General features: G+C 53.3%; 1 protein-coding gene across 2 annotated transcripts in view; it reads left to right on the top strand.

Annotated features, from left to right (window-relative positions):
• TOB2 (transducer of ERBB2, 2) overlaps positions 1 to 9,641 on the top strand; it is a 10,878-nt gene extending 1,237 nt beyond the window's left edge. Inside the window, exons 1-2 of one of the 2 annotated variants that reach the window (XM_032416824.1) lie at positions 92 to 152; positions 5,749 to 9,641. In XM_032416824.1, the coding sequence (XP_032272715.1) occupies positions 5,848 to 6,852 (1,005 nt within the window). In that variant the 5' untranslated portion in view covers positions 92 to 152; positions 5,749 to 5,847 and the 3' untranslated portion in view covers positions 6,853 to 9,641. Of the gene's footprint in view, positions 1 to 91; positions 153 to 5,748 lie in introns of those variants that run through there. The other variant, XM_032416823.1, reaches the window with a different exon arrangement.
• The last annotated feature ends 7,233 nt before the right edge of the window (positions 9,642 to 16,874 follow it).

Raw genomic sequence — 16,874 nt, 5'->3', positions numbered from 1 at the left:
GGGGGGGGGGGGGGGGGGGGGGGGGGGGGGGGGGGGGGGGGGGGGAAGGGAGCAGAGAGAGGAGGGGCAGCTGGCAGGCCTTCTCCCACCCCGCAGAGGAACCAGAACCCTACACAGCGGGCTGCAGCTTGGGCCAGCGGAGGGGGTCTCAGGTGCCTTGCTCAGTGTCTAACCTTTCTTTTTCTCCTTCCTATCCATCCTACCTTGGGAGTGAGCCCCTCATCTTTGATTTTCCAGCAGAAAAACACTCCTATTGCTTTCTTGGGCGCCTGCCCCCACCCCCCTCTTAAGCAGTGGGGGAAAGAAGCTTGTGTGGGAGGAAGGATTAGGGAGGTTTAACACCGTGTAGGGGAGCTTTGCCGAGGATCTGGTAAGTCTGGTCATAGAGCAGGCCTTGCAATGGGAGGAGACTCAAACAATTTCAAGTATTAGAATATGTTGTTCGGGTGTCAGATGCACAGTTTTTCCTCCCCTGCTCGGAACCTTTTCCCATTTCCCTAGCTGGGTCTAGTTACTCGGACTTGGATTATAAGAGGGGTGAGGCTTGGGCCCTGCTGGCTTCGGGCCTTCTGATTTTCCGCCCGGCCCCTCCCCGCAGCTTAACTGGGAATTTCTTTGGCTGAGAGGAGGGGAGAACTGGGTTTAGTTCCTGCCTTTTCTGGCCGTGGGGATGCTGGAGCTGAGCCCGCCGGGCATTGTGAAAAACGCTTTTTTTCCTCTTTGAATTCACCGTCCCTACAGCAACTCCAGACGGAGACCACCCAGTCCAAGGAATACAGATTAAGCGGCAGGGGCGGCGTGGGGGGGGGGGCGGCGGAGGGATGTGTGACCTTTATCTGTCCCAGCCCACCGTGTTCACCCAGAAAAAACTCATTAGAAGGAGATCCTTAATTGAACAGTCAAGGGAGCCTGTGAAGAGGAAGGGGCGGCAATTCAGCCTTTCTTGAGACCAAGACGTGAATACGGTAGGGTGGTACAATACGGAGAGTAGGCCTTATGGGTAAATTTATATAAAATGTATTAAGCGGTGGGCGGGGGGGATGGGGGCGTCCACCACAGCGCGCATGTGCATCGGAAACTTTTCCTCGGTTCTCCGAACCTCGGGCAGCTCCCCTTACCGGGCATGCGTAATTCGCTGGCTGAACCTTCGCAAAGCACGTAGGGAAGTGTAGTGTGCAGAGAAAGTAGGTCACTTGCTCCAGTCCGAGCGTGAGGTGTCTGAGGACTACAGTTCCCAGAGCGCAGAGCGCGCCTTCACGGCCGGCCTACGTTGGAGTTCAGTGAAGTCTTCCTGGCTTCGCAGGAATCGAGTGCCCCAGAAAGGGTCTTCTTAGTCGGAACAGTTGGGCTTGCACAGTCCATGTTTGAGGGACATGGTGGAGACTCTGGGCGGGGTGTTGTGGTCCGTCGGCACAAGTCCTGGAAGGCCTGCAAGCATACCCGCCGGCCTGGGTCGCTGCCTCTGAGACTGGTGGGGTGGGGCCAGGCGGTCGCACGGAACCTGGCTCTCACTCCCTGGCATTCGGTGTGCGACACCTGCTGGCCTTGTCAAAATTGAGGACCCCTCCTTCCCGACTCCTCTTTCCAGACTCATTTGAACCTGATAGTGCTTGGTTGTAGGACCATTTGGTTGTTAAGGCTTGAGGTGCCTGAATATTTTATAGGTACTCCTGGTTTGGGGGCCCGAGGAGTTCCCTCACCATTATCCCTCCTTTTCCCCTTTAAAACATACTGGTTTTCTTCTTAACCTTCCTTCGCATTTTTGTTATAAGCTCTTTCTGGAAACTCCATTACCGTATCATTGACTGTAGCAGCCACCTTTCTTACCTCGTTTTTGTCCTTCTCTTAAGCACTCTTTAAAACAGAAGTCAAGGGGCGCCTGGGTGGCTCAGTCCTTAAGCGTCTGCCTTCGGCTCAGGTCATGATCCCAGAGTCCTGGGATCGAGCCCCGCATCGGGCTCCCTGCCCGGCAGGAAGCCTGCTTCTCCCTCTCCCACTCAGCAACTTGCTTGTGTTCCCTCTCTCGCTGTGTCTTTTTCTGTCAAATAAATAAAAATCTTCTTTAAAAAAATAAATAAAACACAAGTCAGCACAAGGGATCTGAATCCCACATTAATTTTGCTGTTGGGAATAAACAGGTGAAGGAGGATTAGATTCTAAATGAAACTGGACAGAATTTACTCTCACATTCGCAACTTTTTAATATATTGACAAAAGGTAGATGTTGCTATTGTTAAACACTTGGTTTTTGAGGTGGGAGGGGAGTTGTTTGGTTGGTTTTGTTTTTGTTTTTACTTTTTGCCACCTTTCTGGCCTTTTGCACCTGAGTCAGAGTTGGAGAAGATCTTAAAGTCCTCTCTTCCCTCTTAACTTGAATCCACTTGTTACTTATATTGAAGAGTAGTTATTACTAAGCTTTCTAATCTTACCACATTCTATGAATGAATATCTATGAATATTTATATATAAGCTTAGAATTTGTCCATAGCCTTAAAAAAAAAAAAAAAATGAACAGACTCATCGGAGTGGTCACTCCTATCTTTAAAGACAAGACAGCACCAGTGCTTTAATCCTCTGTTCCATAAGCTTCTTGAAGTCAAAATTAGAGCCTGAGCTGATAGAGCAGAAAATCTCATTCTGGTTGTCCAGCATTTTTGAAAGGTTCCACCCCACAGCCATCTGGCCTGGCCTGTTCTCCAATTAAAGAGGCAAAGATGGCGTTATATACTTCCTTCCTTGTGTGGCAGCGTCACTGAGGTATAAATTGGTGTGCAGCTTTAGCTGCTTATGCTGCAGAAAATGGTTCGCTAGGCAGGGCTGATGACAGTGGTTCTATTGTACTTCGGGGTGGGAGGCTTATTTCCCAATGACTTTGGCCTGCATTTAAAATGCTCCCATTTTGAAAAGAAAAAAAAGAGAGAGGGAAACAAGCCGTAAGAGACTCTTAACGATAGAGAACAAACTGAGGGTTGATGGAAGGAGGTGGGTGAGGGACAGGCTAGATGGGTGATGGGGATGAAGGAGGGCACTTGTTGTGATGAGCACTGGGGGTTGTATGTCAGTGAAGAACCACTGAATTCTACTCCAGAAACCAATATTGCACTGTATGTTAACTAAGTAAAATTTAATTTAAAAAAAATAAATAAATAAAAATGCTCCCATTTTGAGGCTGAACACTTCAGGGGAGGTTAACTTGGAAGGCATATATGCAGCAGAGTTTGAGGAGGCCTAGAAAGGTGTAGGAGCCCTTTGGTGTTGAGTGGTATACCAAGAGGCCACGTGGTGCTTTGGGGAAGTATAATGTCATATTTAAGTCTGTTTTACTTTTCAAAAACACTTTGAAAACATTGTCTTTAACTCCAGGCCCATCGTTGGGAACCAGTGCCAACTTTCTTCATCACTTTTTAATTTCCTCCATGTTGGACACCTCTGGTGGGCTGCTGTGGCCCTTAGAGACTTCCTCCTGGGGACGCCTGCAGTCCTGGTGGCTAGCCTTGCAGTCCTTAGAAACAGGAAGCCCCCATCTTTACCATTTTTTTTTTTCCCTCTTTAATCCTTCTGGAATTGATCTGTGCTCATGGCACCTCTGTTGAATCCCCATGTGACCCTCTGCTCAGACCTGAAATGAGGGTGGGACTAGACCTGGCCAGTGTCCTGTGATGCTCCAGATTGACCCAGTGCTTCTTCTCTGATATTCACCCAAGAGCTTCGCCCGAGGATCCAGTCCTAAAAATACCCCTAGGAGCCATGGCCCCAGTCCAAAGAATTATAAGGAAGTGAGCTGGGGCAGGTGTTCAAAAAACTCAAGATCCTCAAGCCTAGAATTAGCACCTGAATACTCTATGCTGGACCCAGAAGGGATTTTAATCAAAATCCAGCTCCAGATCTATCACAGGGCAAAAGATGCCCTTGATGGATCATGGATTAGTCTTGTCTCTGCACTGAGCTCAGCAGCACATTCCCACCCAGAGGCCTGGCTGGGAACAAGTTCTGGCCCTGCTGACCCTTAAAGGTGGTCCTTCTCAGTTTTCCCACAGCATGACCACCCTGGAGCTGCCCTTTTGGAGATCCAGAGTGAGGAGATGAGAATCACTCACTCTCAGGACTTTATAGATCATCTTCTTGAGACATGAGGCTGGCCCAGACCTCAGGAATAAACCTTTTTGACCTCTGTGGGAGCTGGCTGTGAGAGAATCCCAAAATAACAATCTGAGTGTTTATCTTGGGCTGTCTCCTCTCCAGGGATCTCCAAACACTTGATAAGTCTGATCTGGTGCCAAGGACAGGTGGTCAGACGGTCCCCAGGAGACTGAGTGATGATGGGTCCCCAGCTGGAGGCTGCAGGGTGATGGAAAATTTCTTCTCTTTGCCACCCTCATCACCTACACTCTAGCCAAAAGCTAGAGATTCCCTCTGGCCACACCAGTGCTGCTCTTTTTTTTTTTTTTTTTTAAAGATTTTATTTATTTATTTGAGAGAGAGAATGAGAAAGAGAGAGCACGAGAGGGGGGAGGGTCAGAGGGAGAAACAGACTCCCCGCTGAGCAGGGAGCCTGATGCGGGACTCGATCCCGGGACTCCAGGATCATGACCTGAGCCAAAGGCAGTCGCTTAACCAACTGAGCCACCCAGGCGCCCACCAGTGCTGCTCTTAAGGACCTTTTGGCCTATAGGGCCTTGCCTCCGTTTCATTTCCTCTGCTTCCCTGAGACAGCCCCTGGTCAGCAGTCCCTTGTTAGCCCACACTTCTGGTTGTAACAGGTCTTGACTTCTTGGGGATCGTGTTCTTGTCTCCATTCTTGGAGGCTGCCTCGATGGAAATGCACCCTTTGGTTACACTGTGTTCTTGAAACATCAGTTCTGCAAACCCAGAGCGAGCCAGAAAGCATGTACACCGACGGGGCCCAGGATGACAAATTGGATGTGACTGGAGTCCAAGCCCCCAGTGAAAAGTTGGCAGTGCTGTTTCCTGTTCAGTGATCTGTATCCCTTTCCATTTAAGGAGAAAAACTAAAGATTTTAAACTTATATCTTAGCCTGTGACTGTTGGGAGCACGACTTCACCAAGACGTTATGGAGATTTGTTACCAAGAGCCTCCCCTTCTCCAGTTGAATTAGGGTCTCAGTTTTTTGTGGGTTTTTTGCTTTTTGCTTTTTTTAAGATTTTATTTATTATTTGACAGAGAGAGAGCTAGAGCAGGAACACAAGCAGGGGGAGTGGGAGAGGGAGAAGCAGGCTTCCTGCCGAGCAGGGAGCCTGATATGGGACTTGATCCCGGGACCCTAGGATCATGACCTGAGCCGAAGGCAGACGCTTAACGACTGAGCCACCCAGCTCTCTGTTCTGTTTTGTTTTTTTGATAGCAGTTGTATAGTGACTTGGATTCTCAAAATAGTGGAAACCACAGCACTCTTGTTTCTTTAGAATTACTTGAAAAACCATAGCTCATTTTATCAGGTGCCTTCTAAATAGCAGGTTCAGTGTGAGACAGTTTACATCCTTGAGCTAACTTACTCTCCATGATAGCCTTATGTTACTGATGAAACTGAGGCTCGAAAGAAAGTGGCTTGCTCTCAGCCACACAGTCAAGCTAGTCACTAGTGGAGCAGAAAAGGGGCCCTGAATCTGAGATCTAAAGTTGGTGCTTTTCTGTCCTTTCCGTTGATTCCCCTTGCCCGCCTGCCCCCGCCCCCCACCAAGCTTTCCGCACATCTACTCATAATACCCTGCGTTGTTCTTGGTTCGCAGAGCTGTCTGGAGCCCAAGGCTGCCTACCTTCCATCACCTGCCACTGCCCTCGGCTTGTATACACGTGCCCGGAGCTGATTTGCCACCTCGGAAAGGACCATGCAGCTGGAGATCAAAGTGGCCCTGAACTTTATCATCTCCTACTTGTACAACAAGCTGCCCCGGCGCCGGGCAGACCTGTTCGGCGAGGAGCTGGAGCGGCTCCTGAAAAAGAAATATGAAGGCCACTGGTACCCTGACAAGCCCCTGAAGGGCTCCGGCTTCCGCTGTGTTCACATCGGGGAGATCGTGGACCCCGTGGTGGAGCTGGCCGCCCGGCGGAGTGGCCTGGCCGTGGAGGATGTGCGGGCCAACGTGCCCGAGGAGCTGAGCGTCTGGATCGACCCGTTCGAAGTGTCCTACCAGATCGGCGAGAAGGGGGCGGTGAAAGTGCTGTACCTGGATGACAGCGAGGGCTGTGTCGCCCCAGAGCTGGACAAGGAGTTCAAGAGCAGTTTCAACCCCGACGCACAGGTCTTCGTGCCCATCGGCAGCCAGGACAGCTCCCTGTCCAGCTCCCCGTCGCCGTCCTTCGGCCAGTCGCCCAGCCCCACCTTCATCCCCCGCTCTGCCCAGCCCATCACCTTCACCACCGCCTCCTTCGCCGCCACCAAGTTTGGCTCCACCAAGATGAAGAAGGGCGGCGGGGCCACGGGTGGCGGGGGCGTGGCGGGCGGCGGGCCCGGGGGCCCCCAGCCTCCGCAGCCCCGCCTGGCCCGCTCTCCCACCAGCAGCCTGCTGAAGCACAAGAGCCTCTCCCTGTCTCTGCACTCACTGAACTTCGTCGCGGCCAGCCCGGCCCCTCAGTCGCAGCTCTCCCCCAACGCCAAGGAGTTCGTGTACAACGGGGGCGGCGCCGCCAGCCTCTTCTTTGACGGGGCCGACGGCGGGGGCACCGGGGCCGCCTCGTGCAATAGCAGCAGCTTCGACGTGGCCCAGGTGTTTGGGGGCGGCACCAACAGCCTCTTCCTGGAGAAGACCCCCTTCGTGGAGGGCCTCAGCTACAACCTGAACGCCATGCCCTACCCCAGCCAGCCCTTCCAGCCCGTCGTCCTGGCCAACTGACCGGCCTCGGCCGCGGGGCCGGGAGCGCCCAAGACCACAGAAAGGAGAAAGGAACAGAAAGGCCAAAAAAAGAGGAAAAGAAAAATACACAAAAAGATTTCCAGTCTTCTTACTCTGGCTTCTAGAAAAAAAGATCCAGCCCAGGCATGGAGTGGGAGGGGGCTCCTGAAGCACCGAATCGAGGTTAACTCAACCCCCTGCTGTTTTCCTGCCTGCCTCTGATTTATTTGGTTGGTTTGGGTTTTATATTTTTTTCTTTTTTTCTTTTTTTTTTACATGTAGTTTTCTATATAACATCTTTAATTAGTGGCTTCCTGTGCTAAGAATGGTCCAGATGTGAATTGCTGCTCCCTCCCTCCCTCCCTCCCTCCTTCACACGCCTGGTTTAGGATTGGTGTGTCCAAGCTCACAGGGAAGGAAGAGCCACAGCTGGGGCCTGACTCTGCCCAGAGCAGAGAGGCTGCCCCGTGTACTGCCTCTGTCCCCAGCTCTGCTTTCACTCAAAGCCATCCAACCTCAGCAGGCCTTCTTGGGCCCTGCCACCCAAATAGGTCTGACCCCAGCCCCCGCTCCCTCCCAGGCCTGAGCCACGGGGAGCTGCTGGCTGGCTACTTGACACCCTCCCGCTAGAGAGGTTAGCACTCTGTCTAGTGGAATTGCTTTCATCTCTGTCCTGTGGCCCCACAGCACCATCCCGACCCAGCCGTTGACACATGTGGCCTCTCGTGCAGCCCCTTCTTCCCTGGGCCTGAGGTTGTGGGGAAGGAGGTGGGGCAAGTGCGGGTGTGTGTGTGCGTGCGCGTGCGTGTGCGTGGTTTGCCGTCCTGTTTTAAAGGATTCCAAGCCATGTAAACCCCTCCCCCCCAACATGATTCCAGGTTGCGGCAAGTGCTTATTTATGTAGGAGGTTGGGGAATGGGCCGGGTGGGTTGTCAGTCCTTTTGTGGGGTGGGTCACGTGTTGGGGTGAGACTGCGGCTGAGCCTAAGACACTCCCAGGGGAAAATACTGCAGAAGGAACTGGTTTCCACACTGCGGAGGGATCTGCACTTTTGTTTTTGACCAAAAAAGGGGGGGGTTAGCTGTGAGGGGCTGAGGGAATACCAGCCTACCAGCCCCTGATGCCTAAGAGAAGTCCCTGGACTCAGATCCTCCTGTTTCGTGACCTTAACCCAGGGTGGGAGCTGCTCACCTGAGCACCCGTGCGGGGTGGGGGGGGAGTTTGGGGTCAGTGCCTAGAGTGGGCAGTCCTGAGCCTTGAATCGAGACTTCTTAGTCCTTTGGTTGTAGATGTTATTTTAGTGTGTTTCTGCCCCTGCCTGCGTGAGAACTTCTTGGTACCTCTTGCCGGCCCCTCTCACTGCCCGACCCAACCCCACTAGGCCTCGATGCTGCGAGGACTGGTGTCTCGGGCAGGCCGGCCGGGACAGGCGTTTGGCCATCGCAGATGGTATGTGCGGATCACAGGAGAGCCTCGGCTCCTGTCTCTGCCGGAAGAGAAGCTGTTTCTCCCACCTGACCCTAGTGAGCCAGCTTCCATGCATGCCGTGATGCTTTGGCTGGTGGGCCACGTGGCATCAGGGCCCCCGTCACCAAAACGTACCAAAGCCCTTGGCACCCCACCCCACCCCGCCCTCCTCAGTGACCCCAAGTGGGGCAACCGCCGTGGCAGTGGGTCCGGCCCAGACACACACTGCCAGCCTCCTCCCCCTGCATTGGGCACCAGCTCTACCTCCCCCAGCGGGGCAACGCCCTGGCTCCTCAGCCCAGCACCAGCTGTCCCCTAGATTTCTCGGGCCGGCCCGGTCTGGGCGACCCTCTCCCTCGCCCTCCGCTCCCGCACAGGTGACAGGCCCAGGCAGATGGCTGCTCTCTGGGAAAGGTTGGATGCTGCCTGATTCATGCCCCTACACTCGCGGACACAGGTACCCGCCAGCCCGGTCGGCTTGTTTCTCGCCACATCTAGGGGGAGGGGCAGACCAACCCCTTAGTGTCTTTTGAAATACGAAGAAAAATGTATGTTCAGGAGCATGACTCCACTGCTGGACTCTTGGGCCCAGTTCAGTCTGTCTCGTCTCAAATCTAGGCATTTTTGCTTCAATTTTATTTTTTTTAAGGAAACGAAAACAAAAACCTGCACTAATTTACCTGGTTTCGTAGGAAAACTTTTTTTTTTATTTTTTACATTTTTTGGTGTCCGTTTGTATTGAATAATTTGCTACATTTGTAAAATGTAAGAGGTATATATAATATATGTATATTTCTAACGTAAAAAACGTAATTTTTTTCTTTTCAAGATTTTTTCTTAAAAAGAGGAGAGAAACAGATATTTTTTCAGGAAAAACAAACTTTAAAATAAAAAAAGAGGAGAATTGAACCTATTTCTCCCCTTTCCCCATCCTCTCTCTCTGTCTGCCCCTCTTTCCCAGGAACAAATCAAAAGGTGGATCGTCTTGTAAAGAATGTAAACTTTTAGTCCAGAATGATGTATTTTTCTCAATGCAGTGAGCTATAGATTCTCTAGTTTGACCCCTCGGGATGGGAAGGAGGGCATTGAGGCAATGTGGAGAGGAGCTTGGGGGAGCAGGGTAATGAACTTGTTTTCTTTAGTGAAGGAGGAATACAATCAAGCATTTTGTATTCAGAATGTTGTGCAATATTTTGGAATGGGACATTGGTGTGTTTAGAGATTTAGTTTAAAAACAAAACAAAAAGATTGATCAAATCTGTACAGTTTATATTGTTCCAGATTTTTTTAAGTTTGTATTAAAAGCATGATATATAATAGCCTGCTGCCTGCTCCTGGCTTGTTTTTCCTTGGGGCCCCTGTCGGCTCCAAGACACCGTTGGTCCTCCTCACCTCACCCCTTGGGGTGCCTCAGTGCCAAGGGCCCCTTTTCACCCCCTGTCGCACCATCACAGGACACAGAGTTCCCACTTCGCGGGGTTCTTTGCCACCCTGGAAACCTGCTCCCCGAGGCTGGGAACTGCCCAAGCTCCCCCTGCTGCCGGGTTGTGGAGCGGGTGCTGGAAGCAAGCCTTGCGAACAGAACAGGATCACGTCGTGGCTTTTTTAGGAACGGCCGATTCCTTGGAGGCCGAGGGAGGGATCAGCCTCCCCCCTGCTCTACGTCTAGCGTTTGCCTCCCTCAGACAGCTGCTCCCTTAGAAGTGGGTAAGGACGAGAAGAGCCCACCCGAGTCAGGTTCTGTCCCAAAACCTGGTGCTTGGATTCTCGGCCCTTCTCTGGGCCGGGCAACTGCCGAGCCGCCGTAGAGGCAAGAGGGCCTGCCTGGGGCTGGGGAAGAGCTCAGCCATCTCCCTCTCACAGGGCCCATCACTGCCGGTCACTGGGGAAACTTCTCGGTGTACCTTCTCCCCGGCTGTGGGGCACATCAGCCCCGCGGGCCCCTGGGTTGAAGAGGGCGGCCAGGTACTGGAGGGATCTTTCCGCCTCACAGCAACCTGGTGATGGAGGTGTTCTCTCTGCAGTACAACTGAGAACAGGGCTCCAAGTCTAGATGCACAAGACTGGCAACTGGGGAAGCTGAGCTTTTGTGTGTGACGTTTTCATGTACAGAGCCGTGGCAACTGCTGGAGAAGCCTGGCGCTCCCCTGGAGGGGACGGGAGGGCTGACGTGCCACCTCCAGCCTGGTACGGGGGGGGGGGGGACAGCTCTTCTGGGGCATCAGTGCGATGGGGGTCTCCTCAGGCCCCTCGCTTCCCAGACAGGCCAACACTGATCCCTCCCCAACCAAGAGCATGAACGAGGCCTAGAAGCTCTCCGGCCAGGCCTCCAACCTCTGCACAGGGTCCCAGGAGCGCCTGATGCCTGGCCCCTCCGTGGGCCACTTCCTCCACGGAGCCCATCAAGCGGAGGGAGGCCCCTGTTCAGGATGCCCAGGCCTTTGCCTGACGCACACAAGGCCACTCCCAGGGGTCTCCCTTCCCTCTGTCCCGCCAGGAAGAAGCCCCGCGTCTCCCTGTGACCCTGTGTACAGGCTGCCGGCCTACCTGTGGGACCCAGGGCCCCTCGCACACTCACTCCTACTTCTGCTAATGCAAACACAGTACCAGCACAGGTCCTGTCACAACGGGTGCCCGTGGTCACCCATTCCCACTCCCTGCGCACGTGCCGCAGAGCTCCGCCCTGATAGGAGGGAAGAGCGTTCTGGTAGACTCAGCTCCCCAGAAAAAAGTCTCATTTATTCACTCGACAAACCCTCCATGAACACCCAAGGTCTGCCTGGGAGCACAGGAGAGATGGCCGTTACAGGACAGGCATGCACCGGGGGGGCCTGAGGGCCTGGGCATCAGGCGGCAGAGAAAGGCCAAGTTAGCCAGGTCCCTCCCCGGGGGAGCCATCAGGGAAGCGAATCCTCTCTCCCCACCCCCCAGAAGACGCAGGTGCCCGTCCCAGCCCTGCTGCTCCCTTGCTGGGGGGACCTCAAGCAAACCACTTCACCTACTCTGGCTCCTCCGTTCCCTCACTTCGAAAATGGGGCTAATAACTGTATTACTCGTGAAAATTAAATGAAATATGAGTGGAAAATGCTGCGCGTAGCGGCCCGCCCAGAGTGAACAACAAGTGTCACCTTCTTCCCCGGGGCTGTCACTGTCTGTCCTCAACCACCACCAGCCGGCCCGCTCCCAGAGGCGTCCTTGCATCAGCAAACACGCCGAAACCGGACCCCGCCAGCAGCAGGACCGGAGGGGGCACAACGGGAAACTCCATCCTGGAGCAGAGACTAGGCTGGCCCCTGCTCTGCCCTCTGCCCAGGTGGGAGGCCGCTTGTGCCCCAGCAATGCCCCCCACCCCAGGCTACAAAGTATGCTCTTTGCCGCTTGTCCTCTTCAGGGGCCCAGCCTTCAGCCCTGGGATGGACCGGGCCCTTGACCCACGTCCCGAAACCTCCGGGGAGTTTCCCTCTGGAGAACAGAGGGGCGGGTGGGTGTGAGTCATGGCGGCAGGAGAACCCTGCTCCGTTGGTCACTGCCCAGCTGAGTCAGGGCCCGCCCCTAGGCCAAGGGGATGCCACCGTCTGGTCCTCTGAGTGAGTCAGGGGCGGAGGGGCACACTCTCATCCTCCCTCCTCCTCCCCTTGGGCCTGGCCAGTTGGGCCAAGTCATGCCTGGGCAGGGCCCAAGGACAGGCTGGAACCAGCCAGGAAGTCTCCAAGCCCCTGGGCAATAGGAACCTACTGATCCCCTGGTTTTTAATTTGGGGAATGTCCCTGCCAGCAAGCGAAGTGAGCTCTTGGTCCTCACAGCTGCTCACTTTCTGTGTAACACTGAACACCTCTCTTCCCTCTTGACATCCGTCCCACTTGTACAACAAGGGATAGCAGGGCTGGGCCCCGGGCCAGCTAAACCACTCCCTGGGCCAATGCCTCTTCCTGTCTCAGGGGCTCCCAAGACATGATGAGGACCCTGTGCTGTAGCACCTTTCCCAGGGAGGGGAGGGAAGAGTAACAGGCTAGGCCCTGGGCAGGACCACGTGGCTACTGGCTGAGGCCCCCCACCCCTGCCCAAGGCATGAGGACCTGATCAGAATACTGCTGGGACGTGGCAGGCTGAGTAAGGAGAAGGGCTGCGGAGAAGAGGCCTGGGCCAGCCACTCAGCTGGGTCCTCTGGCTAGCTCTGCCCTGATTGGCTCTACTCAACATTCAATATTCACCTTACAACATGGAGCCCCCAGAAGTGCTGGACACTGTTCCAGGCATGAGGGAAATAGGGTGAACAGCAGGAAACAAATCCCTGCTCCCCTAAAGACCATGTTCGATGAACCACAAATAAATGAGAAAATGTCAGTGAGGATGGGCCATAATCACAACCAGCGAGGGCCGCTAGTGACCTTTAGATTGGGGCGGGGAAGAGGGGGGCTGGCGGGGGGGGGGGGGGGGGCTCTGAATCTACGATCTGAATTGCAAGAGAATTACCAGAGTGAGCAGCAGAGGGGTCAGCCCCTTCCAAGGGCAAGGCAGGAACAAGCCTGGTATGCTTAGGGAACGAAAAGTCCAGTAGTAAACAAGAGCAAGTAGCTCAAGATCAGGTCAAGAGGTCCTCAGGGCCACATCATGGGCCCCGGAGCCCAGATGGGGAGTCAGGATGTTATCTTAAATGTGAGATTTCAGTCTCTCACCTCCAGGTCGGCCCATCTGTGGCTAACAGAGAGAATGAGACACTGTTCTCTCACACAATCAACAAACCTTCCCGGAACCCGTCCTTTGTGCCCGGCGCTGAGCTGGACACAGAGGAGAGGCCCAGCACATGGGCCTGCTGGAGGAAGTGGGGGGTACGTCTGGTGATAGAAGACAGACCGGATCATTAGGACTTCAACCCCTTGATCAGGTTCACGCCAGAAGGAAGCCCAGGGAGACACAAGTGCCCAGAGGAGGCTCCCACCCAGCCTGGGAAGGCCCTTCAGAGGGTTGGCAGAAGCTGGTGAGTGAGGAATTATGGCACAGAACATAGGCCAAGTGCTCCAGCGTAGGCTGGTAAGATGACACCCGGACTGAGCACTGGGGAGCTCCAGGCAGTCAGCAGGGAGGCGAGGAGAGGAACAAGACTCAGGAGTGGAAGAGTGAGAGCCAAGGGCACAGCAAGTAAAGACCACCCCTTCGAGAAGCCACAGAGATATCCCAAAGGCAGAAATATACAACTAAAACTAAAAACTTCTAAAAGAAAACAAAAGAGAAAATCTTTGTGATCTTGAGTTAGGCAAAGAGTTCTTAGATATGACTCCTGAAAAATGATCCATAAAAGAAAAAACTGATACACTGAACTTTATAAAAAAAAAAAATCTCCCTTAGACACTGACCGGTAAAAGAATAAAAAATAAAAAGAATAAAAAGACAAGCCACGGACTGGGAGAAAATATTTTGCAAATTATATGTATCTGATAAAAGTGTTTTATATAGAATCTACAAAGAACTTTCAAAACTCAATTATATCATTTTGCAATATATACAAACATCAAACCATTATGTTATACACCTGAAACTAATATAATGTTATATCGGTCAATTATATCTAAAAAACAAAACAGGGATGCCTGCATGGCTCAGATGGTTAAGCATCTGCCCTCTGCTCAGGTCATGACCCCAGGGTCCTGGGATCGAGTCCCGCATGGGGCCCCCTGCTCAGTAGGGAGACTGCTTCTCCCTCTGCCTGCCGCTCCCCCTGCTTGTGCGCACGCGCGCTCTCTCTCTCTCTGACAAATAAATAAAATCTTTTAAAAAATTACTTTAAAAAAATAAAAAACAGAACTAAACACCTCTCAATTATAAGAAAACAACCCAATACAAAACTGGGCAAAAGATCTGAACAGACACTTCATAAAAAAGATATATGATAGGGGCCGCCTGGGTGGCTCAGTCGTTAAGCGTCTGCCTTCGGCTCAGGTCATGATCCCAGGGTCCTGGGATCGAGCCCCGTATAGGGCTCCCTGCTCCGCGGGAAGCCTGCTTCTCCCTCTCCCACTCCCCCTGCTTGTGTTCCCTCTCTCGCTGTGTCTCTCTCTGTCAAATAAATAAATAAAATCTTAAAAAAAAAAAAAAAAAGATATATGATGGGGGGGTGCCTGGGTGGCTCAGTCGGTTGGGTGTCCGAGTCTTGATTTCAGTTCAGGTCCTGATCTCGGGGTCGTGAGATCGAGCCCCATGTCAGGCTCTGTGCTCATTGCAGGGTCTGCTTGAGATTCTCTCCCTGCTCCTCTGCCCCTGCCCCCTGCCCTCTCTCTCTCTCTAAAATAAAATAAAATCTTAAAAAAAAATAAAAAAGATCTCTCTCTCCCTCTCTCCCTGCCCCTCCCCCACCCTCTTTCTCTAAATAAAATCTTAAAAAAAGATAAATGAATGGTAAATAAGCACATGAAAAACTGCTCATCAATTGTCATTAGAAAAATGCAAACTAACACCACAATAAACACACCTATTACAGCAGCTAAAATTTAAAAGACTCACAATACCAAGCGTTAACGAAGATGTGGAGGAATTAGCAACTTTCATACACTGCTGGTGGGAATGCAAAATGTTACAACCACTTTGTAGAATAAATTGGAAGATTCTTTAGAAGTTAAACACACACCGACAACAGGACCCAGCCATTCTATTCTTAAGCATTTGCCCGTAAGAAAAGGAAATGGGGCGCCTGGGTGGCTCAGATGGTTAAGCGTCTGCCTTCGGCTCAGGTCATGATCCTAGGGTCCTGGGATCGAGTCCCGCATCGGGCTCCCTGCTAGGCGGGGAGCCTGCTTCTCCCTCTGCCTCTGCCTCTCTCTCTCTCTGTGACTCTCATGAATGAATAAATAAATAAAACATTTAAAAAAAAAAAAAAGAAAAGGAAATGAACGTCCATACAAAGACTTGTACACAAATGTTCACGGCAGCTTTATGTGTTAGCCCCAGATGGGAAACAACCCAAATGTCCTTCAAGGGGTGAAGGCTTGAACAAACTCCAGGGCATCACACTATGGAACACTCCACAACAATAAAAAGAAATGAGCCTCTGATACACGCAGCATGAATGAATCTCAAAATATTAAAATGAGTGAAAGTCAGACCAAGACAAACAAAAAAACCCAACATATTATTTGAATCCATTTACAGACAATTCTAGAAAATGCAAACTAATCACGTTGCAACAGAAAGCAGATTAGTAGCTGCCTGGGACAGGAGAGGAGGAGGGAAAGAGACTGGAGAAAGGGATTAAAAATGGGAATAAGGAAATTTTTGAGGGTGACGGATATGTTCCTTTTTTTGATTCTGGTGAGTAAAAGGCACAGCCGATACTCGATTGTCCATTCCACAAATATAGACTGACCTACTATGTGCAAACCCCTGTGTTCCTGGCCCTGGGGATGCAGCAGGGACAACACAGTCCCTGCGCTCACCAGGCTCCTGGTCTCATGCGCAAGATCAACAATACACCTGATACACAAAAGCCACGGACAGAAGTGTCCTCAGGGAAGCAAAGCGGGTGACAAGGCAGGAACACTAGGTTGGGGGAAGTGAGGGAAAGGGGCTCTGAGCCCGGGGCGGGGGGGGGGGGGCAGCTCAACTAAAACCAGAGGGGCCCCCTTGTCTCGCGCGCCCCCCGCCCCTCGGGGACTGCCCCTCCCGGTTGTTGCTGCCCTTCCGCCCCTTCCTGCTCCGTGCGTGCGACAGCCTCAGCTGGGTCGTGTGGCTCTGCCAGAATCCGGGCCTCTCTGTGCAGCTCAGCTTCCTTAGCCATACGGCGTGGAAACAGGGTCAGCCCCGCTCACATGGGCACAGAGCCCCCCACCCCCGCTCAGCTCTCTGCCCAAGGGGGCCACTCGCCTCGGCTCAGCTGGATCTGGGGACAGGCCGAGCAGAAACGCCCAAGGCAGGGAACCCAGCTGGCTTCTCCTGATCGGCACACTAGGGAGCCCCCCCCTCTGGAATTAGGGCTGTCTTCTGGGGAGCGGGCCCGGGTTGCAGCAGGGGCACCCCTCTTAAGCAGGGCTCGCAGGGTGGCAGGAGGTGGGGAGGCACCGGTCTGGCCTCTGGGAGGGCAGCTCTGGCCCGCCGCCTGGGCCGGGGCGGGGGACAGGCCAGGCTGGCCTGAGGCCCAGAGGGGCAGGGCAGGAGGTCATCGGCCACCGGTAGGGGGGCCTGCTTGGCCCTCTCTCTGGACACAATGTCCGGGACTGCTTCACGGCTTGGCTGGCGGACAGGGAACAGTAGCTGGCAGAGGGCACGGGCAGCCGGCCGAGGGGGGCAGGGAGCGGCCTGGCCCGAGCAAAGGGCTCGTCCGTACGACCTGACCTGCCACCCTGGGCGAGGAGAGGACCAGCTGGTCTGGGAGGGAGACCGGGGGGCCTGGCGCCCTGCGAGGGCCTCAGCCATCCTTCCCTAACATACGCCTTAGTTTCCCCAGCCCACTCCCGCCTGCCATCACTTGAGCTAAGTTCTAGAAGAGGACAGTACCCTGCAAACGCTGGCCCTGCCCCCCTATGGCCTTGACCTCCGGGAGGTCACAACCTCTCTGAGACTCAGAT

This window comes from Phoca vitulina, unplaced genomic scaffold (genome assembly GCF_004348235.1).
Source record: "Phoca vitulina isolate PV1807 unplaced genomic scaffold, GSC_HSeal_1.0 scaffold19, whole genome shotgun sequence".
NCBI lineage: Eukaryota > Metazoa > Chordata > Mammalia > Carnivora > Phocidae > Phoca > Phoca vitulina.
Note: the sequence above shows the minus strand (reverse complement) of the source record. Positions and strands in the feature narration are given on the sequence as shown.